The sequence below is a fragment of the Callorhinus ursinus genome, unplaced genomic scaffold (genome assembly GCF_003265705.2).
Source record: "Callorhinus ursinus isolate GAN/ISIS: 27379988/994484 unplaced genomic scaffold, GSC_fseal_2.0 scaffold23, whole genome shotgun sequence".
NCBI classification, from domain to species: Eukaryota; Metazoa; Chordata; class Mammalia; order Carnivora; family Otariidae; genus Callorhinus; species Callorhinus ursinus.
This window is the reverse complement of record NW_027397085.1, coordinates 1,489,754-1,510,170: the sequence shown is the minus strand read 5'-3', so window position 1 is coordinate 1,510,170 and position 20,417 is coordinate 1,489,754. Positions and strand designations below refer to the sequence as shown.

The 20,417-nt window shown below is 41.9% G+C and overlaps 1 protein-coding gene across 2 annotated transcripts in view; it reads right to left on the bottom strand.

Annotated features, from left to right (window-relative positions):
* Positions 1-2,617: 2,617 nt before the first annotated feature.
* ARSB (arylsulfatase B) overlaps positions 2,618-20,417 on the bottom strand; it is a 166,153-nt gene continuing 148,353 nt past the window's right edge. For both annotated transcript variants that reach the window (XM_073905285.1, XM_025892613.2), the window contains 2 exons: positions 6,249-6,371; positions 2,618-5,461 (listed from right to left, as the gene is read on the bottom strand). In XM_073905285.1, the coding sequence (XP_073761386.1) occupies positions 5,196-5,461; positions 6,249-6,371 (389 nt within the window). In that variant the 3' untranslated portion in view covers positions 2,618-5,195. The remainder of the gene's footprint in view (positions 5,462-6,248; positions 6,372-20,417) is intronic.

The window sequence follows — 20,417 nt, the reverse complement described above, 5'->3', positions numbered from 1 at the left end:
TTTCATCATGCTCCTTCCCAGTCAGTACTCCTTCTCCCCAAGGAAAGAATTTTGTGACTTCTCTCACCATGTTAGTTTTGTCTTATACGGGAGTCCAATCTATGAAAGAACTAAAAGTGCAGCTATATTGGTAGGTTGGAGGACCTAAACTCCATTCTCTGTGTCTCCCCCTCTCTCTATATATATATATAGAATTTATATTCTACATATAGAATTCTATATATAGGAGATAAATTCTCTCTCTCTATAAAATTTGTCATTTCTCTCTATATAAATTTCTATATATGTAAAATTTGTCATTTTAACCAACCTTAAGTGTATGATTTAACGGCATTAATTACAGTTACACTGGGTGCCTGGGGGGCTCAGTTGGTTAAGCGACTGCCTTCAGCTCAGGTCATGATCTTGGAGTGCCGGGATCGAGTCCTGCGTCGGGCTCCTTGCTCAGCGGGGAGTCTGCTTCTCCCTCTGACCCTCTCCCTTCTCATGCTCTCTCTCACTCTCTCTCTCTCAAATAAATAAATAAAATCTTTAAAAAAAATTACAGTGACACTATTGTGCAATCATCACCGCTATTTCTAAAATGTCTTCATCACCCCAAAAGAAACTCTATCCATTGAGTAATAGCTCCAGTTCTTCCTTCCCCTCAGCCCCTGGTAACCTCTAATCTAATTTCTGTCTCTGTTAATTCGCCTATTCTTGGCATTTCACGTAAGTGGAATCACATAATATCTACCCTTTTGTGTCTGGCTTTGTAGTTTAATATTTTCAAGGTTCACCCATGTTGAAGCATGTATCAGAACTCCACTTCTTTTTATGGCTGAATAATATTCGTTTATCCATTTGTTTGTTGATTGACACGGGATATTTCTCTGGTGAACTTTTTAAAAAAAACAAAATAATTCTTTTATTTATTTATTTATTTTTTAAAGATTTTATCCATTCATCTGACAGAGAGAGACACAGCAAGAGAGCGAACACAAGCAGGGGGAGTGGGAGAGGGCGAAGCAGGCTTCCTGCTGAGCCAGGAGCCCGACATGGGGCTTGATCCCAGGACCCTAGGATCATGACCTGAGCCGAAGGCAGATGCTTAACAACGGAGCCACCCAGGTGCCCCTCTTCTTATTTTCTTGATTTAAGTAATTATGTTTGGATAAAGATTGGATATTTTTAAAACGTAAGGGGGGTGAAAACCAAGTATGTCTTTTATAATTAAGATTGAACAGATTTTATAAACATTACCTCTGGTTAGTTTAAAATTATATTAAACGAGATAATTCTTTTATTTTTTTCTTAAGAAGAAAATTGCCTTTATTTTTCTTGGGCAACAAGATAATTCTTTTAAAGCACCTTGTACAATACTTGGAATATAGTAAGCATTCAAAAAATTAGTTTTTTAAATATTTTTAGGAAACGAATGTTTTCCAAGATGGAGCACAGTCTCAGGCTATTTTTAGCAGTTTTTTTTTTATGATTTATTTGAGAGAGTTGGCGGGGGAGGGGCAGAGGGAGAGAGAAAGAATCTCAAGCAGACTTCTTGCTGAGTGCAGAGCCCGACATAGGGCTTGATCTGACAACTCTGAGATCATGACCTGAGCCACATTCAAGAGTTGGGTGCCTAACTGACTGAGCTACCCAGGTGCCCCAGCACAGTTTTATTTCACATTCTTACACTGGAATTCAGTCCTCTGAGAGTCAGTCAACCACCATCTATTTAACATATACTATGTGTCAGGCATTGTTCTGGGCAAAACGTATCTACTCAATTCAACCCACCCATCACCCTACCAGTAAAAAACCCTGAGGCGTAGAGAGGGTTAAATGATTAGTCCATGGTCCTTCTAACCACTAAATAGCAAAGTTGGATGCTTTTTCTCCCATCTATCTTCAACTACCAGAATTTGATAAATGCATGTGGCCTTGATCAGACAATCTATTCCCCAGGGGGCTCCATTCGCCCATTCTCCTCTGTTGTCCATGGTGGTATCAAATATGTCCACATATCTGACACTTCCTTCAAAAGGCAGGACCTAAATTCTCCTCACTTGTGTAAAGGTTGGACTTTGTGACTCATTTTTAAGGAAGCACAAAAAGGTAGAAGTGACACGGTAGCACTTTGGAGGTGGAGTTATTAAGGCACACGGTAACCTCCTCTTGCTCTGTGTCTCTCCAGACGACTTGCTCCACTGGAGGTTGCCTGCCATGTGTGAGGCTATTCAAGCAGCCTGTGGGGAAGCCCACAGGGCGAGGAACACAGGCCTCCAACCAAGAGCCTTGTGACTGAGTCATCTTAGAAGGGGATCCACTGGCCCCGGACAAGCCTTCAGATGACTGCAGCCCAGGCCAGCTGCTTGACTATAATCTCATGAGAGGCCCTGAGCCAGGACCACCCAGCTAAACCACTCCTAGAGCCCTGACCCCCCTATAGTGTGGGAAGTAATAAATGTTTATTGTTTTATGCTGCTAAATTGGGCAGTAATTTGTTATACAGCAACAGAGAACAAACACACTCTCTTATTCTCACTTTATATTCACTCCTACCTTCTCCTGACCTCCCTTCAATAACTTATTTTATAGTTTGCACTCTTGGGGCAAATGACTGGCGTGTTTTTTTCAGTTCTGATATTTTTGCTACGTTTATTTATTTAACAGTTTTATTGAGATGTAATTTACATACCATAAAATGGGCCAACACGTTAAAAAATTGTGGCAAAACCACATAAAAGTTATCATCTTAACCATTTTAAAGTATACAATTCAGAGGCATGTTGTGCCAACACCACCACTGTCCAGTTTCAGAACTTTTTCACCACTCAAATGGAAACTCCCCATTGACACATTTTAAAGGATAAAGTAACTTTCTGTTCCCCAGATCTGGAACAATCATGTAGTAACAAAGAAAAACCATTAAATCAATAAAACTATTCTTTAAAGGTGAGCGAATTTGGAGAGAAACAACATTAATATGAATCTGTTCACATCCTTATAACAGAATAAAGAAACCTAATGAGATACATTCTATTATGGATAAAATAAAGTATCAAATAAAAGTTTTACAACAAGTAGTTTTTACAACTCCCTTTAAATCCACTGAGTGCAGAACATCCATGTTGTACTTGGCCACCAACAGACTAGAACTGGGGCGGCCCTGGGAGCACAGCAGGGAGGGTAAACAGGTGTCATGTAGTGATGGCCTCTAGTCTTCTGGTATTAATAGACACTGTGGTTAGAAGGATCCAGAGGAACATCTGGGCTCAGTTAGTTCATAGTATCTGCCACAGGTGTGGGGGTGGTAGGTGATGGCATTTTGACCGTTTGCCAACCCAGGAGCGGGGTAGAGGTTGATAATAGGTGTCTTTAGTTCTAGCACCATTTCCTTCCAATCATCTTATTTTAATACAATACATATTAGAGGTGACCAGAAAATATTGTTACTGAATTGAAGGATGGCTACACAAGGACCCATAGCACATTGTTGGCTGGTTTTAGTTTCTAGTGTCCTACAAAGAAGAGAATGGAGGATTATTGCCAAAAGAGTATCTTTGGCAGGTGTGTTTCCCCTTTTCTCTCCTGGAGAGGACATTATGGCTTCACTACGGAGTGTCTGTGACCATCCAGATATGCAAATTCTGTTCCTACCCCAGGAGGGCAGCTTGAGAACAGAAACGCAACAGTTGGAGGATGTGTTTAGCTCACTGCACTTGCATGGTGTGCGACTTTCTCTTTTGTTCAATTGTCCATTCATTCATTAAAAAAAAAAAAAAAAAAGTACTGACTACCTTCTTTGTAACAGGCACTGATCCAGGCATTGGTGACGAGCAGTGAACAAAACAGTGGAGCTCATGGGAAAAAGAGTATAGTTTCTGCACACAGCAAAACTGAGTCTGAGTGTGACATTCTTGAGAGCTAATCTGGACAGATCCACATTAGTAGGACATCAGTGGGACTGCGAAAGGGCTGGCAGGTCAAACTGTGCATCCTCTTTCCCCCACCCCAGAACCTCAACACAAGCAGTAGAAGTGAAAGTAAGGGAAACGTGGGTGTGCTCTCCTTTGCTTTACTGAAGCCCAATATCTCAGATGCTGGCCATTTCCTTTCAAACTGCCCACTTCCATCATCCCAAGACAAAATTACTGTTTCCTGGGGTTTCTCCTAATTGCTAGGGAATAGCATGCAACTCATAATACATTATGAGACAAAGCCATGATCATGAAAATAAACTCTGCAACTTAGAAAAGTCTTCACCAAACGGATGACACAGACTTGTTAATGACACTCGGCCACTTCTTGTCCACCATGAGCATGCCTGCAGAGCCAGACTCGACCACCTTCTCTGGGCAGGGCTCTTAGCTTCAGTGTTAGCGACAGAAGGAAGATAGGGCACAGCCGTCTTCCAAAAACCAGTGGTGCTCAGAGTGGAGAGGCGAAGCAGCCTTCCCAGGCACAGGATGCCTGAGTCAAAAGGAGGTTAGGAAAAGAACCACAGGGGAGAGGGGGTAGCAGGAAGTCTAGGCAAAATGAGCAGTGGCTGGAAAAAAAAAAAAAACTGGGGATAAAAACACATTTCTTTATTGTAATAACCAAAACCAAGAAGCAGGCATATTGCCATGCTGACCGTAACTATGAAATGGGCCTTACGCTCCATGATGAGATGAGTGACAGGGTGAGTAAGTGAGGGGTGAACCAAGGGGGGTTATTCACATGGAATGCCTGAACATGATAGCTCACAGACAGGGAGATCCCCTGGCCAACAGAACCATTAAAAGCTGTCTGCTCCCTACATTTGTTACAAGAAACATGAGGCACTCCAATAAAACCCAGCTATTGGCAGAGGGAGATCTAACATCTGACTTGCGAGGCAAAAAGAGCCAGCTGTACAGCCTCCAGGACTCAGTGAGAACCTCCTATTCCAAGTCAAGTCCCTAGCTGTCCCATGGCTCAGGAACAAGAGATTGAACTCAGCCACCCTCTCCCCTAGACACACACCCTGGCCAACAACAGGAGTGTTCCAGGTTTTATCAGCTTCTTAAATGCACTGGGGGTTGCAACGAGACACCTCAGCGTGGCTGAGGAACAAGAGAAGGGCCAGGGGAACCCAGGCTGGGAGAGCAAATGAGACAAGAGGTACAGGAGTAAAGGCCTGCAGTCCAACTTGTACCAGAAAGGTGGTCTGGCTCCCCAGGGCTGCAGAAGTCCTACATCCATGGGCCCCAGGCCCCAGTGCCCTTGGGGTCACAGCGCGGGTCCTGCGCCGGGAAGTGCACGGGCACCGAGTGTTTGTGGTAGAACTGCAGACGGGAAAGGAGCTGCCTGACAATATGGGGATGGTCTCTTGACAGGTCATGTCTTTCTTCTGGGTCCTGGTCAATATCAAAGAGCCAGAGGGTCTTGGTCGGTGGGTCCGATGAGGGTATCACAGAAACATTGTTTTGAGACGGTGGAGGAAACCAGCAACCACAGCCTGGCAAAGAAATGCAAGAGTTTACTGGGGGAGAAGCATCATAGGCAGGTTCGCACTTCAAGGAAGGAGACTGGGGGAGAAGGCTGAGTGGGGACGTGGGCAGGAACACATGACAAACATGCGGCCCTTGACGCTGTACCAACATCTATCTCAGTCTCTGACTTCTGGTGCTTTAACCAGACATGGTTCAGGGCTTCACAACCAGGGGCTTCCAGGAAAGTGCGTGCGTGTGGGTGGGGGCGGGGGAATTTTCAGTTGTCACAGTGACTTAGGGGAGCTGCTACTGGCATACCGTGCTCATGGGCCAGGGAAGCTAAGATATCTTGCAATACACGGCGCACCACCAGACAAAGAATTATCTGGCCACAAATGCCAAGAATGTCATCATTATAAACACTGCTAATGGCATCACAGTCTTAGCCATCACAACCCACATTTTAAAAGTATGTAAAAGACGTCACTTTTAGAGAATGTGCTCAGGGGAAGCAACCACCTCCTTCAGCTCTGCAATTGGTTGAGGATGTAGCTTTCAGAGATTTTCCTTGCTGGCTAGACGAGCTGTGCGCGACAGCCACACATCTCTGAAATCCTTATTTTCCACGACACATTACAGTGACATTGCTTCCTTTCACCCCCCACCTACAGTTAATGCTCAGTCTTCTTTTGTCAGGACAGGAGATCAAACCATTCCTCATTCAGCAGCCCCAGAGGTATGTTCTGCAAAAGGCAGTCATCACTTTGGTAAAATTTTCCTCGCTGTTCTGGGGGGAAATGCTCAGCATTCTACCTGGGTAGCCAGTGAGAAGTTTCCAATTCCTGTGTCTAATTGCAGCATGGAGAGATGTGTTGAAGGCGAAATGTTCCGGATGAGAAGAATCATCCTTTGCTGGAGCTAGGCTCTTCCCAGGACCTGGGAAGAAACAGTGTGGAAGCATTTAGGTCACTGTTATTGAAATGTGTCATTATAAATCAACACTTAATATCCTCCTTGTAGAATGGTAGCTTTTATTCAACTCTGGAGTGTAAATGTGTATCCCACCACAGAAATGAATCTTCTATTAAATATAAACAGAAAGCTATAGTTCCATTAAACATCAGTCATAAACCACCACAAATATAAAGGGAATCCCAATGAGATTAGAACACTAATTCATCCTTAAAATCACTATGTTCTGCCAATGTACAGCTGGCCCTATGTAAAACAGAGTTCCGTTATAGCAGGGTAGGTTGTTTTCTGTGTGTGCCTCTTTTCTTTCTGCTGTTAAATGATCAGATTAGATGAATACATTTTCTATATATACTTATCCCTATGTAGATAATGAAATAGATTATAACATGTACATTTTAATGGAGTCTCTCTCAAGCTATGAGAGTTCAGTCATGCCATGATTAATAGTACTATATTTATTTGTTTAACCACACTGATGAAATCTAAAACTAACTGAGCAACGCTCAGTTAACTATTCAAACAGGATAATTATGGGTGTAAGAATGAATTGGTATACAAATTCTTGGATTACCTTAATTTATCATCTTGGGGTCTTATACTAATTGACTATTAGGTTTTTGAGGGGAGCAGTTAATAGTACCTACTCCCCCACCTTCTTGAATTTGGAACCAACTGAAAGGTGGAGACCAGACGGAGTTAAAAATAATTGCCTTTGTTACTGATAAAGTTGACTGAAGAGAAGATAGCTTCAGATCTGTGGCAGAGAGGCCTTTCTACTAACTGACCCTTGACTTAGAAAGACTAAATCACTCATCACTGATCTTGCGGGACACCCACTGGGCTCCCTCGGAACTGAGAGCAGACCTGAGTGCTTACATATATCCTGGGGGAAGGCTGGCCCTAAAATTAGACAGACAAAAGGTCTGAAATGAGCATGCTCAGTTCCTTCTTTTGGATAGCTCCCTCTGTGGCCTGCTTGTGAAGAGTGAATAAGGTGCAGCAAGCAAGACCTGAGTTCTACTCTAGTTAAACACCCTGGTGGAGGGGGCGCCTGGATGGCTCATTTGGTTAAGTGTCTGCCTTCAGCTCAGGTCATGATCCCAGGGTCTTGGAATTGAGCCCCTTGTTGGGCTCCCTGCTCAGTGGGGAGTCTGCTTCTCCCTCGCCCTCTGCCCTTCACCCCGCTGTGCTCTCTCTCTAATAAATAAATAAAATCTTAAAAAAAAAAAAAAGACCTGGTCTATCTGTGAGGACAAGATATGGAGGTCCCCACCTCAGTCATACCTGTGCATGTTTAAAAGCCTCGATTTGGGGCCTAACTCTAAAATATCTAGTCTGTTTTCAGTCCACATTTACCTGTCAACTTTTCAAACATGGTCACAGCAAATCACCTTGGGTGTATTTCCAAAGGCTCCCAGACCACCCACCCAAGGGCTAATAGCTATGTGTGTGTGTGCTATGTCAGGAACAACCCGCTGTCCGCCATGGCGGCTAGCCCATTTGTCCACCATCCTGTCATAAAGACTCTGACCCTCCTCCCTGCCAAACCGGCCTCCTGTGCTGCTGCCCAGGGCTTCCTGCGGGAAGCACTGTTTGTGGGGGAAAAGGCAGGGTCCTGTTCTTCTGGTCAGTCTTGTGGAAATGACCCTGGAGGGACATACTGGAGACGGAGCCAATAAACATCGGTGGTTTTAGACCTTCAGTCTTCACAATCATGTACCAACAAATCCTTAGCACCAAACAGCAGATCTTTTTGACTTCTTGTTTCTCTGCCTGCTTGTGGATATTTTGGCTCCAATACAAACGGATGCTTGCCGAGATCGAGGCGCAGAGGATGTCTATCGTAGGAAATGCGTTCTTAATACACAGACTGTGGTGGGACTGTGAGCCCTCATGATTTACTCCTCACAAGCTCGCACAAAGGACACATTTTGATACCAGAGAATGTTAAATCAAACAAGTATGCTTTGCAAACATAAACAAAGAGAGGAAATTTAGATGTCTCGGCTAAACTTATATTTATATACATTTTTTTCTTACAACAAACAGGAACATAAAATATCTAAACAATAAATAAGTCTAAGACTAAATGACAGAAGGTGCTATTATGTCAGCTCTATTTTTTTCTTATTGAGAAATTAAACAAAGAGAAAATTACAAGGAATAATCTGACTAACATCCTGCAAGTCAACACCTAGAATGTTAACATTTTGTCATGTTTGCTTAAAAAAAAAAAAAAAAAAAGGAAACAGAACAATGAAAACAAAGGGACAGTTTCCATGTGACAATTTGTCCCCATCCTCAATCTCGGTCTCCTCCCCGGCCCCCCCCCCCCCCCCCCGCCCCGAGGCCGCTGCTATCACGGTTTCGGTGCCCAGTGTATCCTGCAGCCATTTAAAAATTGAGTGACATATGCATGCATCAGAGAATAATATCTAGACCTGTTTTATACTTTAAAAATGTCCATATATATGTTAAACATATTCTGCAACTTGCTTTTTTCATCCATTACAGTATTTTTAGAGCTCTGTGATTATGTTTGCATATATATATATATATATATATATATTTTTTCTTTTTACTTTTTTTTTTTCACTTTATAAAAAAAATCACATTTTATTTATCCATTTTTCTGTTAGGCATTTTGGTTACTTCAATTATTCTTTTTTTTCCTCTATTATAAACTTTCCTGAAATGAGCACTGTTGCCCATGTCTCCTTGTGCACATGAGCAAGAATTTCTCTAGGATTTGTGTCTGGAAGCAAAACTGTCTGGTTGCAAGGTGCACACCTTTCCAACTTTACAACACATGTTAATTGGCCCTCCTACCAGTAATATCTCCCTTTCTCCATACCCTATACCTGATACTTTCAGACTTAAAATTGTTGCCTATCTAAACATTTTAGACAGAATCTTCACTTTTTAAAATCATTCAGTCAGCAAGAATTACCTTTCTTTTTCCGTATCAGTCCAAGGGTTGCTTTACAAAACATTTTTAAATAACACCCATAGAGAAAAGTGCACAGAAGATGCTGATGAAGACTGGACCCTCCTGTAGACACAGCCCACTCGAGAGAGAGGACATTCCTAGGACTTCAGAAGCCCATGTGGGCAGCCTTCAGTCACCTCCCCTCTCTCAAAGGTAGCTGCTATCCAACAGTAGAGTTCTTTCTGCCTGCTTTTGAACTTCATGTAAACGGAAACCATACACCTTGTTCTTTTTTATTTCTGGCTCCAAGTGATCTCATACTGTTTGTGAGATTCACCCTTGGTGTTGAGGTTCAGCCTGTTCCCAGCACTTCATTCATTTCCATTGCTGGATGTTACTCCCTTGCATGAAGGTTCCACAGCCTCTTGCATTTAGACTCAGAACCCACAGGGAATTGATTGCTGTGTGTGAAGTGAGGTAGGACTTGAGATTCATTTTTCAAAGATGGCTATCATCTGACCAAGACTATTGAAAAGACTGTTCTTTTCTACTCATCTTCAGGGACACCTTTGTCAAACATCTTATTTCCATTTATGGTGAATCTGTCTCTGAAGCAGCATGGTCCAATAGAACTTTCTTTAGTGACGGAAATGTTCTCTACCTGTGGTGTCCATTGCAGCAACCACTTGCCACACGTGGCTACTGGGCATGTGAAATGCAGCTAGTGCAACTGAGGAAATTAATTTAAACGTAAACTGCCAATGTGACTAGTGGCTACTGCAATGGACAGACTTCTATCCCACTGGTCTATTTGTCTATCCTTATGCTAATACCACACTATTTTAATTACTGTAGATTTATTATATGTTCTTCTACCTGCTAGTATAAGTCCCCAATTTGTTGTTCTTCCAGACTGATTTCATCATTATTGGCCTTTTGCATTTTCAATATAAATTTTAGGAGTAGCTTGTTAAATTTCACAAACTAGCTGCTGGGATATTGATTATGATGATACTGACTCCAGGGAGCAAGTTGGGGGTTTGCTGTCTTAAAATATTGAGACTTACAACTCATGAGTGTGGTGGATCCCTGTATCTTCTCTTGAAAATAGTTTATGATTTTCTGTGGAGAGGTCTTATATGTCTTTTCTTAGGTTTACTCCTAGTTGGTTAATGTGTTCTAATATTATTATAAACAACACTTAAAAATTTATTTCATACTCTGGATGTTGCATATACAAATACAATTGGCTTTTTTAGATATTGACCTTGTTCCCAGTGACTTTGCAAAATTCATTTGTTAATTCTAATCCTTTGTTTATATAGAGTCCTTGGATTATCTATGCATCCTATCATGACACCTGCAAACAATGACATTGGCTTCTCCCCATCTTATATCTTTTAGTTTTCTTCTTCTTACCTTATGACGCTGGACAAAGTCTCTAGTATAAATTTGAATAAAAGTAGTGATAGTGAGAATTTCTATCTCATTCCTGATTTCAGGGGAAAAGTTTTTAATATTTTACTGTTAAGTATGATGTCAATATAAAATTTTTGTAGCTATGCTTTATCAGATTAAAGAAGATCCTTTCTACTCCCAATTCACTAAGTTTTTTTTTAATCATAAGTGGATGTTAAATTTTACCATGTTTTTTCTGCGTCTGAAAATATCACATAATTATTCTTTTATCTTTTAACACAATGAATTATATTTATTGATTCTTAAATGCTAAACCAACCTTGCATTTATGGAATAAACCCCTTTTCATCATGAAGCTTGTCATTTTTATATATTGCTGGATTCACATTTTGTTTGGGATTGATTATATTTCCTGGATTCACATTTATTTTAGGGTTTTTGCACTTACGCTTAAGAGAGAAATTGCTCTATTAATTTTTTTCTTGAAATATTGTCATGTTTTTGAGTCAAGGTTATATTGGTCCTATAAAAGGAACTGGAAGTGTTCCCTGAAGAGTTTGTGAAAGATGGATGTTAATTCCTAAATATTTGCAAGAGTTCATTTGTCAAACAATGGGGGCCTAGAATTTTCTTTGTGGGCAGGTTATTTATTAATTTAATTTCTTTAACAGATATAAAACTCTTCAGATCCTCTATTTCTCTTTTTCTTAGTTCAGTAAAGTGTATTGGGAATTTGTTTAGTTCATACAAATTTTTATCTCTGTATTATCTTTTTAATGTCTGTGGCATCTGTAGTAATATCTTTCCATTCCTGATATTGGCAGTGTGTATTTTCCACTTTTTTTCCCATGATAAATTTTGTTAAAGGTTAATTGATTTTATTAGTCTTTTCAAACCAACATTTTACCTAGCAGTCCCTCTCTGTAGTATGTTTGTTTTCTATTTCATAAATTTGCCTCTTCTTTTTATTATTTCCTTCCCTCTGTTTCCTTTTGGCTTAATTTGCTCTTCTTTTTTTAAGGGGGGGTGGCGGAGAGAAGAAGCAAGGAGAGAGAATCTTGAGCAGTCTCCACACCAGCGCAGAACCCAGCTTGGGGCTCGATCTCATGACCCTGAGATCATGACCTCAGCTGAAATCAAGAGTCAGATGCTTAACTGACTGAGCCACCCAGGCACCCCTTAATTTGCTCTTCTATTTATAGCTTCCTAAGTAATTAATTTTCAGTACTTTTTCATTTCTGATATATACATTTAATACTATAAATTTTCATCCAAGCACCAATTTATTTTTATCATGTAAGCTTTAAATATGCATCTTTGTTATTCAGATCAAAATATTTTCAAATTTTCATTATAATTTCCTTTCTGACTCATGGATTGTTCAAAAGTGTATCTCTTAATGTCCAAACATTTGAGAATTTCCTGTTATCCTTTTGTTACTAATTCCAGTTTAATTCCATTACGATTAGAAAATAGCTCCATGGATTTTTAAAAAATAAACTTTTAACTTTAGGATCATGTTAGATGTACAGTATATGATTTAAATCCTTTGAAATATGTTTCCACTTGCTTTATGGCCCAGTATGTGGTCAACTGTATAATGTTCCATTCTCACTTAAAAAAGCAAAACAAAACATGTATTCTCAAGTTGTTAGGTGCAGTGATCCATATATATCATAGTTTGTTAACTATGCTGTTCAAATGTTTTACATCTGTACTGACTTTTTGGTTTGTTTGCTTGTTCTAATAGTTACTGAGAGAATTATGTAGAAAATTTCTTACTGCGGCTGAGAATTTATTTCTCCTCCAAGCTTTGTTATTTTTTGAGACTATATTATTAAGTGCTTACCCATTTGGAAGCATTATAATTTTCTGGCTGATTCCTCTTTTTATAATTTTGAGAAGCCTCTCTTTATTTCCAACAACGCCTTCCCCCTTTAGTCTACTTTGATGTACAGATTATTAGCTATCATCACTGTTGTTAGTGTTTGCATATTTTCTTTTTCCATCCATCTCATATGTAATACAAAGTAGTATAAAACAGGGTGAAAGGCAAGATAGTGACTTCCAAAGATGTCCATGTCCTAACTTCCCAGGAACCTGTGCTATGTTGCCTTACAGAGGCAAAAGAAACTTTGCACATATGTCTAAGGGTAAGGACCTGAAATGTGGAGGTTATCTCCTATTATTGGAGTGGGCCCGGTCTAACCATGAGTCCATAAAAGCAGGGACTCTTTCCTGACTTGGTCAGAGGGAGATGGGTCTGAGAGGCAGTGTTGCTGACTTTGCAGTTGGAGGAGGGGCCATGAGCTAAGGAATGTGAGCGGCCCCAGAGCCTGGAAAAGGCAAAGGAAATGGATTCTGTACTAGACCCTCTGGAAGGGAATATAGCACTTCTGAAACCTTGACCTTGGCCCTGTGAGACCCATATCGCACTTTTGACCAACAAAACTGTCAGGCAATACGTCTGTGTTCTTTTAAGCCGCAAAGTTTGTGATAATTTATTACTGTTGCAATAGAAAACCATACGCAAGGGAGCTGTGTATTTGCAATCACACAAATTAATTAGGAAGATATTACATATCAAGTGGTTGAATAAACAACATCAGGAAGAATATCATTAAGGTCAGACAGAAAATATTACAAAAGATCACAGGAGGAAGAAGTCGATACAGGCTGAGGCACACAGGAAGATAGATGAAGAAAGCGGGACTTTAGGCAGGACCTGAAGGATGCACGTTTTTGGTATCCAGCACTCCACCCCTCTTCCAGCATAACACAATGTACGGTACGGCCTGGGTCTGATTTAGCCCTATAACCCCAAGGCCTCACCCAGTGCCCAGGCACATCAATGACGAGCACTGCTGAAACAGCAGATGACTGCAAACTGGCCCAACAGAAGGTGGAGAAGGTACTCTGAGCCCGAAGAATGAGAGAAGCAGTCTCAGTGACGGAGAGCCTCTAATGGACAGGGAGGCAAGTGCTGCTGGAGGCTTAGGCCAGGTGGCTGGTACGCGTGTGAAACAGCCTCGGGGAGCGTGACAAGCCAGCCTGAGGAACTGTCCCTTTTCTTCTCATCAACAGGGAGGCACAAGAGGAATTTAAGTATTTTTTAATATTAAACTTCTTTTTCTAAGACCTTCATTAAGATATAATTCACACATGACACAATTTACCCCTTTAGAGGGTAAACTTCAATGGTGCTTAGCATATTCCGAGAGTCATGCAAGCTGCTGGACGGAGGAGAAAAGGACACTGGATTTGCTAACCTCTGGGCAGAAATGAGGGGTTCAAAGAGAAGCACAGCATAAAAAAATCTTTCTCCTTTCCTTTGGAGCTGATAGCCACCTCTGAGATAGAGCTTTCTGGCCAGACAGACATACTCAGTTTAAGATGGACCAGTCATGTGTACTGATGTTGGATATAAAAAAGGAGATGAGCAAAACATTTTCGGGCAAATGAAGGAAATCACTATCTTACATAATATGTAGTAAACTTCTAGAGCTCCTTATCTGAGCAACCTCTGGAAACCTGAAGGAGTTCGAGCTTCTAGAATGAGGTGGGTCCATGGTTTTCAGTGGAGAATGTGTTCTCCAGAGCCAGAAGGGGTTCCAGAAGCACCTTAGGAGTTGTCTTTAGATGGGATAGTGATTTATGGGGCAGGGTCCAGTTCCCTGTCTTCATTTCACTCAGTGTTGGTTAACTCTTAAGGAAGAATTTGTAGTGTTTGCTAAATATATTATACTTCTCTACATTTTTGTTTGAAGAAAGGGTCTGCAGCTAAACAACAATTGGAAAGATACTAATTAGTGGTGGGTGATGGACTCATCAAATGGGAAAGGGACTGAGAGGTGCCAGGGGATACTTCTGATCTTCTGGTGTTCATGAAAGGCAAATGAATGCATCCTCATCACTCTTTGGGAACTACTGTCCAATACAGCCTAGGACTCTACTTTATAAAATACATTATATTTCTATGTAATTTATATGTTTCTTGTACGTAAGTTGGAAACACAAAAACGTATGAACAGGAAAATTTAAACTATCTCTAAATGTATTAGCTGCTGTTAACATTTTGGTGTATACCCCTTGAGGCTTTTAACTGTACAAGGCTTAAATAAAATAAACATCTTAGCTGACTTGCAAATAAGAGGAAAGTTCGTAGAAAACAAAGTTTTCATGGCTAGAGAAAATAAGGCAGGGAAGGGAGGAGTCCCAGGCATCAGTGCACGGGTGAAGGGGATGGTCTGGGTCTCTTCTTCTCTGGGATGTTGTTCAAGTATGCGTTGGGTGTGGCTGGAGAATGTGGCTTGGGAAGAGTTAATGTTGTGAGTCTGCAGGAAAGTACAGCAAGGGATGATAATCAGGACGAGGAGAGGGCCTGCGACTGCAGGGAGGCCCCTGCCCACCCATCTCCTAGAAGGCCACAGCACACGGCAGGACACAGCAGGCCCTTCTGGAGCAGGATTGCTTGGGTTCAAATCTCAGCTCCATTATTCAATGGCTGTGTGAGCTTAGGGGTTAGGTGATCTCCCTAGACCTACATTCCCTCATCTGCAAAATGAGGATAATATCATCTATTTCACAGGACTTGTGTGGCCTAAATGTGCGGATACACTGAAAATGCTCATTAGCACTACATCCGGCAGATAGTAAGTGCACAATAAATGGTTTTGATACGAGTTATGCAATCTCGGGCAACTTTCCTAACTCCCCATGCCTCAGTTTACTATATAAAGGTAATACAGTAATGGCAGGTGAGAGAAGGCATATCCAGTGCTTAGCACAGTATCTGGTATGTTGTATTACCATTGTCAACATTAAAGGTTATAATGCTAATACTTAAAAGCACTCACTACATGCTTACAAAATGCTGTGTTAAGTGTTCTATGTATATTAACTCATTTAATCCTTGCAAGAGCTCTGTGAAATAGGTAATAATGGCTAGTAATGATGGTCACTGAATGGTAGCTATTACCAATATAAGATAGGTTTTTTTCTTTTATATCCTCTTTTACTGAAGACCTTTTAAAGAGGAGAAAAGTAGGCAGAAGTCATTATTATACCAGAAAAAAAAAAAAAGACACCCTAAGCTAAAATCCTAACCAAACAAACCACGCCTCCAGTCTAGGTCTGGAGAGGACCTATATTTGCTCCCTTACACATATGTTCTGGAGTTTGAACAGGGTTAGGGTGAGAAAACATTAATAGTGAAGCTTTAATTTGCTACTTTAGGCTTTAGTCCCTTTTCTGCCCTGCTGCATGGGCTGTCCTTCAGTTCTATTGAGCCCTTTCTGTTTTTGATCACGTTTATAATTTACAAAGACCAGGCTAAAAGTTTATTCTACCTCTAGTGACCCATTTTATTCTCTTGCTGCTGGGAGGCCATCTTTGGACTTTTACGGCATATGCACTTGTACTTTGCACAAAACATACTCACTTGGGCTAAGTGGGGAAAACCCCAGCTTTCCCAGATATTTGGTGATCAAGGTATTTTTAAATATGGAATCCGGCCAGGTTGTCTTTTTTAACAAACAGGCAAATGTGTTAGTTTATTACATGAGCCAAATGTGCCTCATAATTAAAACACCAAAGTTTTGTTTACACTCAACATTTGACTGGCTGGCCAATTTCTTCATGGCTCAATCCAAGAAAAGTTCAAAGGAGCCCCAAATCAAAGGGCAGTTCAAGTCACCGAGGTCCTTACTGTGTCACCTGGTCTGAGCCCCACTGCCCACGGCCCGAGCGTCCCCCTCAGCGCATTTGGGCTCCATCTGGATGGTCGCTCTGGGCGGACATGTGAATCAGATCTCTAGTCTGCTCATGGCTTGACACATCCTGAAAACTGTGGGCTCAGGCCATAGCTGCCTCTCATCTCGCTATCTGGTAAGGACTTACGTACCCAGATGCAAATGTGCTCATTGTTGCCTTGATTCTTGTTTTGAAAGTCATTCTAGATCTAAAAACAGAAGTTTTTCTCTAAAAATAGTTCCCAATAAAACAAGAGCTAGAACCCCACACTCTGAGCTGATGCTTTACTGAAACTTTTACTCAATTTTCAGAGATGGAAACAGACCCTACTGGCCGTAGGTATGGCTCCAGCAGCTTGCAAGCTGGGATTTACAGAACGGTTAGGAATTTACCAGCAGCATTCCTTATACTATTACTATTACTTGCTAGTTCTGAGAAAGAACTCTGAGAAACCACTGTACATTTTAATAGCCTTTAGAATGAATAATCCATTAAGTCATTTAGCCACTCTGAATTCCTGTTTTCTTGTATGTAAAATGAGGAGAAAAATAATGCCTACCTCACAGGACAACTGTGAGGATGGAATGAGATCCTGGGGGTGGTGAGTGTTCTTTGCATTCACTCTAAGTATAAAAATACAAGTCTCTTGAATTCCCACAGCAGTTGCCATATGACTGGGTACATGGATAAACTTACTGACCAATTGAAATAAATCATTTCAATTTAGGTTCAACCTGTGGCCTTTGATTGACAGCCATCAAAATCAAGGTATGGTCAGCTGCCCAAACCTGTAACAACCGTGAAACCTGGACCAGCTACCACGGGAACGAGATATTATTAGAAAAGCGTGGGGACGAGGGAACGGGGAAATGTGGTAATGAAAGGGCACAGAGTTTCAGTTATGTAAGATGAATAAGTCCTAGAATTCTACTGTAGAGCACAGTGACCACAGTTAATATTATATTGTGTCTTTAAAAACTTGCTAAGGGGATAGATCTTATGTTAAGCGTTCTTATCACACCTATATACACATATACACATAAGAAAATAATAACAACAGGGTGTAAGGAAACTTCTGGAGTTTGTATATGACACAGATTGTGGCAATGGTCTCAAAACTCATCAAGTTGTAAATATTAAATATGCACAGCTTTTTGTAGGTCAATCATATCTTAATAAAGTGGTTTCTCTCAGGAAAGGGCATGTGGGCAGCTCAGTCAGTTCAGCATCTGATTCTTGATTTCTGCTCAGGTCATGATCGCAGGGTCATGAGATCGAGCCCCGAGTCAGGCTCTGTGCTCAGTGTGGAGTCTGCTTGTCCCTCTCCCTCTCCCTCTGTCTTGCCCCTGTGCACACATGTGCACTCTCTCTCTCTCAAAAAAAAAATAAAAATCTTTAAAAAAAATAATAAAGTGGTTTTAAAATGAATGAAAAAAGAAAATTGTGTGGAAAAAAACAACATGGCAATACCACCTAAATTATCTATGCTAAATGAGATGTCTGGTTAAAATTGTGAAAACAGGGTGAAATAGATCAGGGATTCCCAATTCTGGCTGTCCACTGGGATCACCCGACCCCCCCACAGTCACCTCAGGACTTAACTACAGCTCCCTGAGCCCGGCAAGCGAAGCACAGGCCTCCTGGCAGGCTCAGCCTGCCCAACACCGGCTGCCTGGCTGTCTGTCACCTTCAGTGACCTGAAACCCCCATCTTCAGCAGCAGCCCCTACTACGCTTGCAACTGTCTTGACACGGCGCTTCCCTCCGAACAAAAGGTATGCAGCTGCTCGTCATACAAAACAGCTAAAAGCAGAGTTGTCCAACCTCCACCTGGATTCGCCGCCAGCAGTCCCCAGAGGACCCCTCGGGCTCCATGGACCCCAGGGTGAAAGCCAGTGGCCCAGGCCACTCTGCTGGATGCCCCCACGTGGGCACAGGTGTGGAGCGAGGGGCCCTAGGGAGCCACGTCAGTACTGGCGTGCGGTGGAGCTGGCTTGTGGGCCACGTGCTCTTTGCCCTTCAGGGGTACGCCCATCCCTTAGGACCTGTGCAGCTCTTGTGCACCCTGGAGAAAGGTAACACAGAGAGGCCTGAGAAGCATTAAAGGTTCGCCACCAAACTCATCCTGCCCCTTATTTCTGGGCTTACACTTGATTGCTGCAAGTCTTCTGTTACACCCACACTACTTTAGGGTCCTGTCTCTCCCTGGCGAAATCCTTGCAACACGAAACAGGAGTGTTGGGGAAAATATGCCAGACATAAAGCTAATCAGAAAAAGGTGAGGAGGAATATTACAGATGTTATTTATTACCTACAAGGGAAAAATCAAAATGCTCATAATTTTTACATATGCCCTCCACATGACATATTTCAAATGAATCTGGCCTTACGATTTTCAGTTTACAAAGTCAGTTTCTCCAACACTTATTCATTCAGTCCATATTTGATATTTTAAAAGTCCTAATGAAAAAGGAGCTTTGATGTGGCTTGCTCAGCCTAGACAGAGTTCAAATGTTAATCATTATTGAATTGTGCATAATGAGTATTCAGAGAGTGTGTGTGCCTGGGTCAGAGGGAACTCCGACAGTGGGTTAATATCTAGCATCTGAGTGTCAATGGGGCACTGGAAACCCAAACAAAAGGAAACCAGCATTCAGTGAATCCTCAGCCCCCGACTGTCCCAGGAAGTGTAGCAATATCTATCTGAAACGTGTTGTCGAGAGAGCTTCTCATACTTTGGTTCACACTGCATCTTGAATAAATGTACTATTTTATATTGCTGATTCATTTGCGTATTAAACAAATATTTATTTTGGTGATCGATCACGCCACGTGCTAGATCCTAAGTCTTTACAATGAATAAAGTAGAGTCCAGAAGATAATAATAAAATAATGTCAGGCGCCTGGGTGGCTCAGTTGGTTGAGCGACTGCCTTCGGCTCAGGTCATGATCCTGGAGTCCCAGGATCGAGTCCCGCGTCCGGCTCCCTGCTCAGCGGGGAGTCTGCTTCTCCCTCTGACCCTCTTCCCTCTCGAGCTCTCTCTCTCTCATTCTCTCTCTCTCAAATAAATAAATAAAATCTTAAAAAAATAAAATAAAATAAGATAATGTCATTAAACACCATAAACTCTAAAACAGGGGAATAAACATTTGTGGGCTGAGTGAATAAAACGAACGAAGTGCCAGGTGATTCCAGGGGAGATACAAACTGCCTGGAAGGAGCAGGAAAGCAGTGCTCACTGAGCTAGGCTCCAAAGGACAGGCTGAACAGGACAGATAAGGTGTGACAGAGATGATCCAGGGAGGGGGGCGTGTCTGTCTCCTTGAAATTTTCTTCTCCCTCCTTTTCAGTCTCTAAATGAGGACATGCATGCAGAGCACTTAAGCACAGCGCCTGGCACAGAGAGAGTGCTCGATCAGGGCTGGTTCTTATTTCTACCGGAGACTGCTTTTTAGCCTCCTTTGCTTTTTCTTCTTTCTCTGTTCATCTCTAAAATGTTTTAGAGTTCAATTCTCAACATTCCTCTGGGTATTCTAGGCTCCAAAATCTTATCTCCTACCCAGATGGCTCTTCATTCCGTCCAGCTGCCCGTGCCTCTAACCCAGGCTGACCTGCCCAGGCCACCATGGGGCCAGAGCCCAGCCGTCTGGCCTCGCACACACATGCTGCACCTCAATCATCTTGCAATCCTGCATTTGTAGATAGGGAATTGGACATCCCTCTTCTATTTCTGGCCTTCACCATCAAAACAGCCTCAACCGCTTCAGCTTGCCCCTCCCCGCTCCACCCCTGGACAACAGTACAGGTACTCTCTCTGGCTCCACCTCCTTTCCAGGGCCCCCATGAGCCACTGTGCCTTTCTTCAGCCTGTGCCCAGGGGGAGGGGTAGAGGTGGCAGGCAGAGAAAT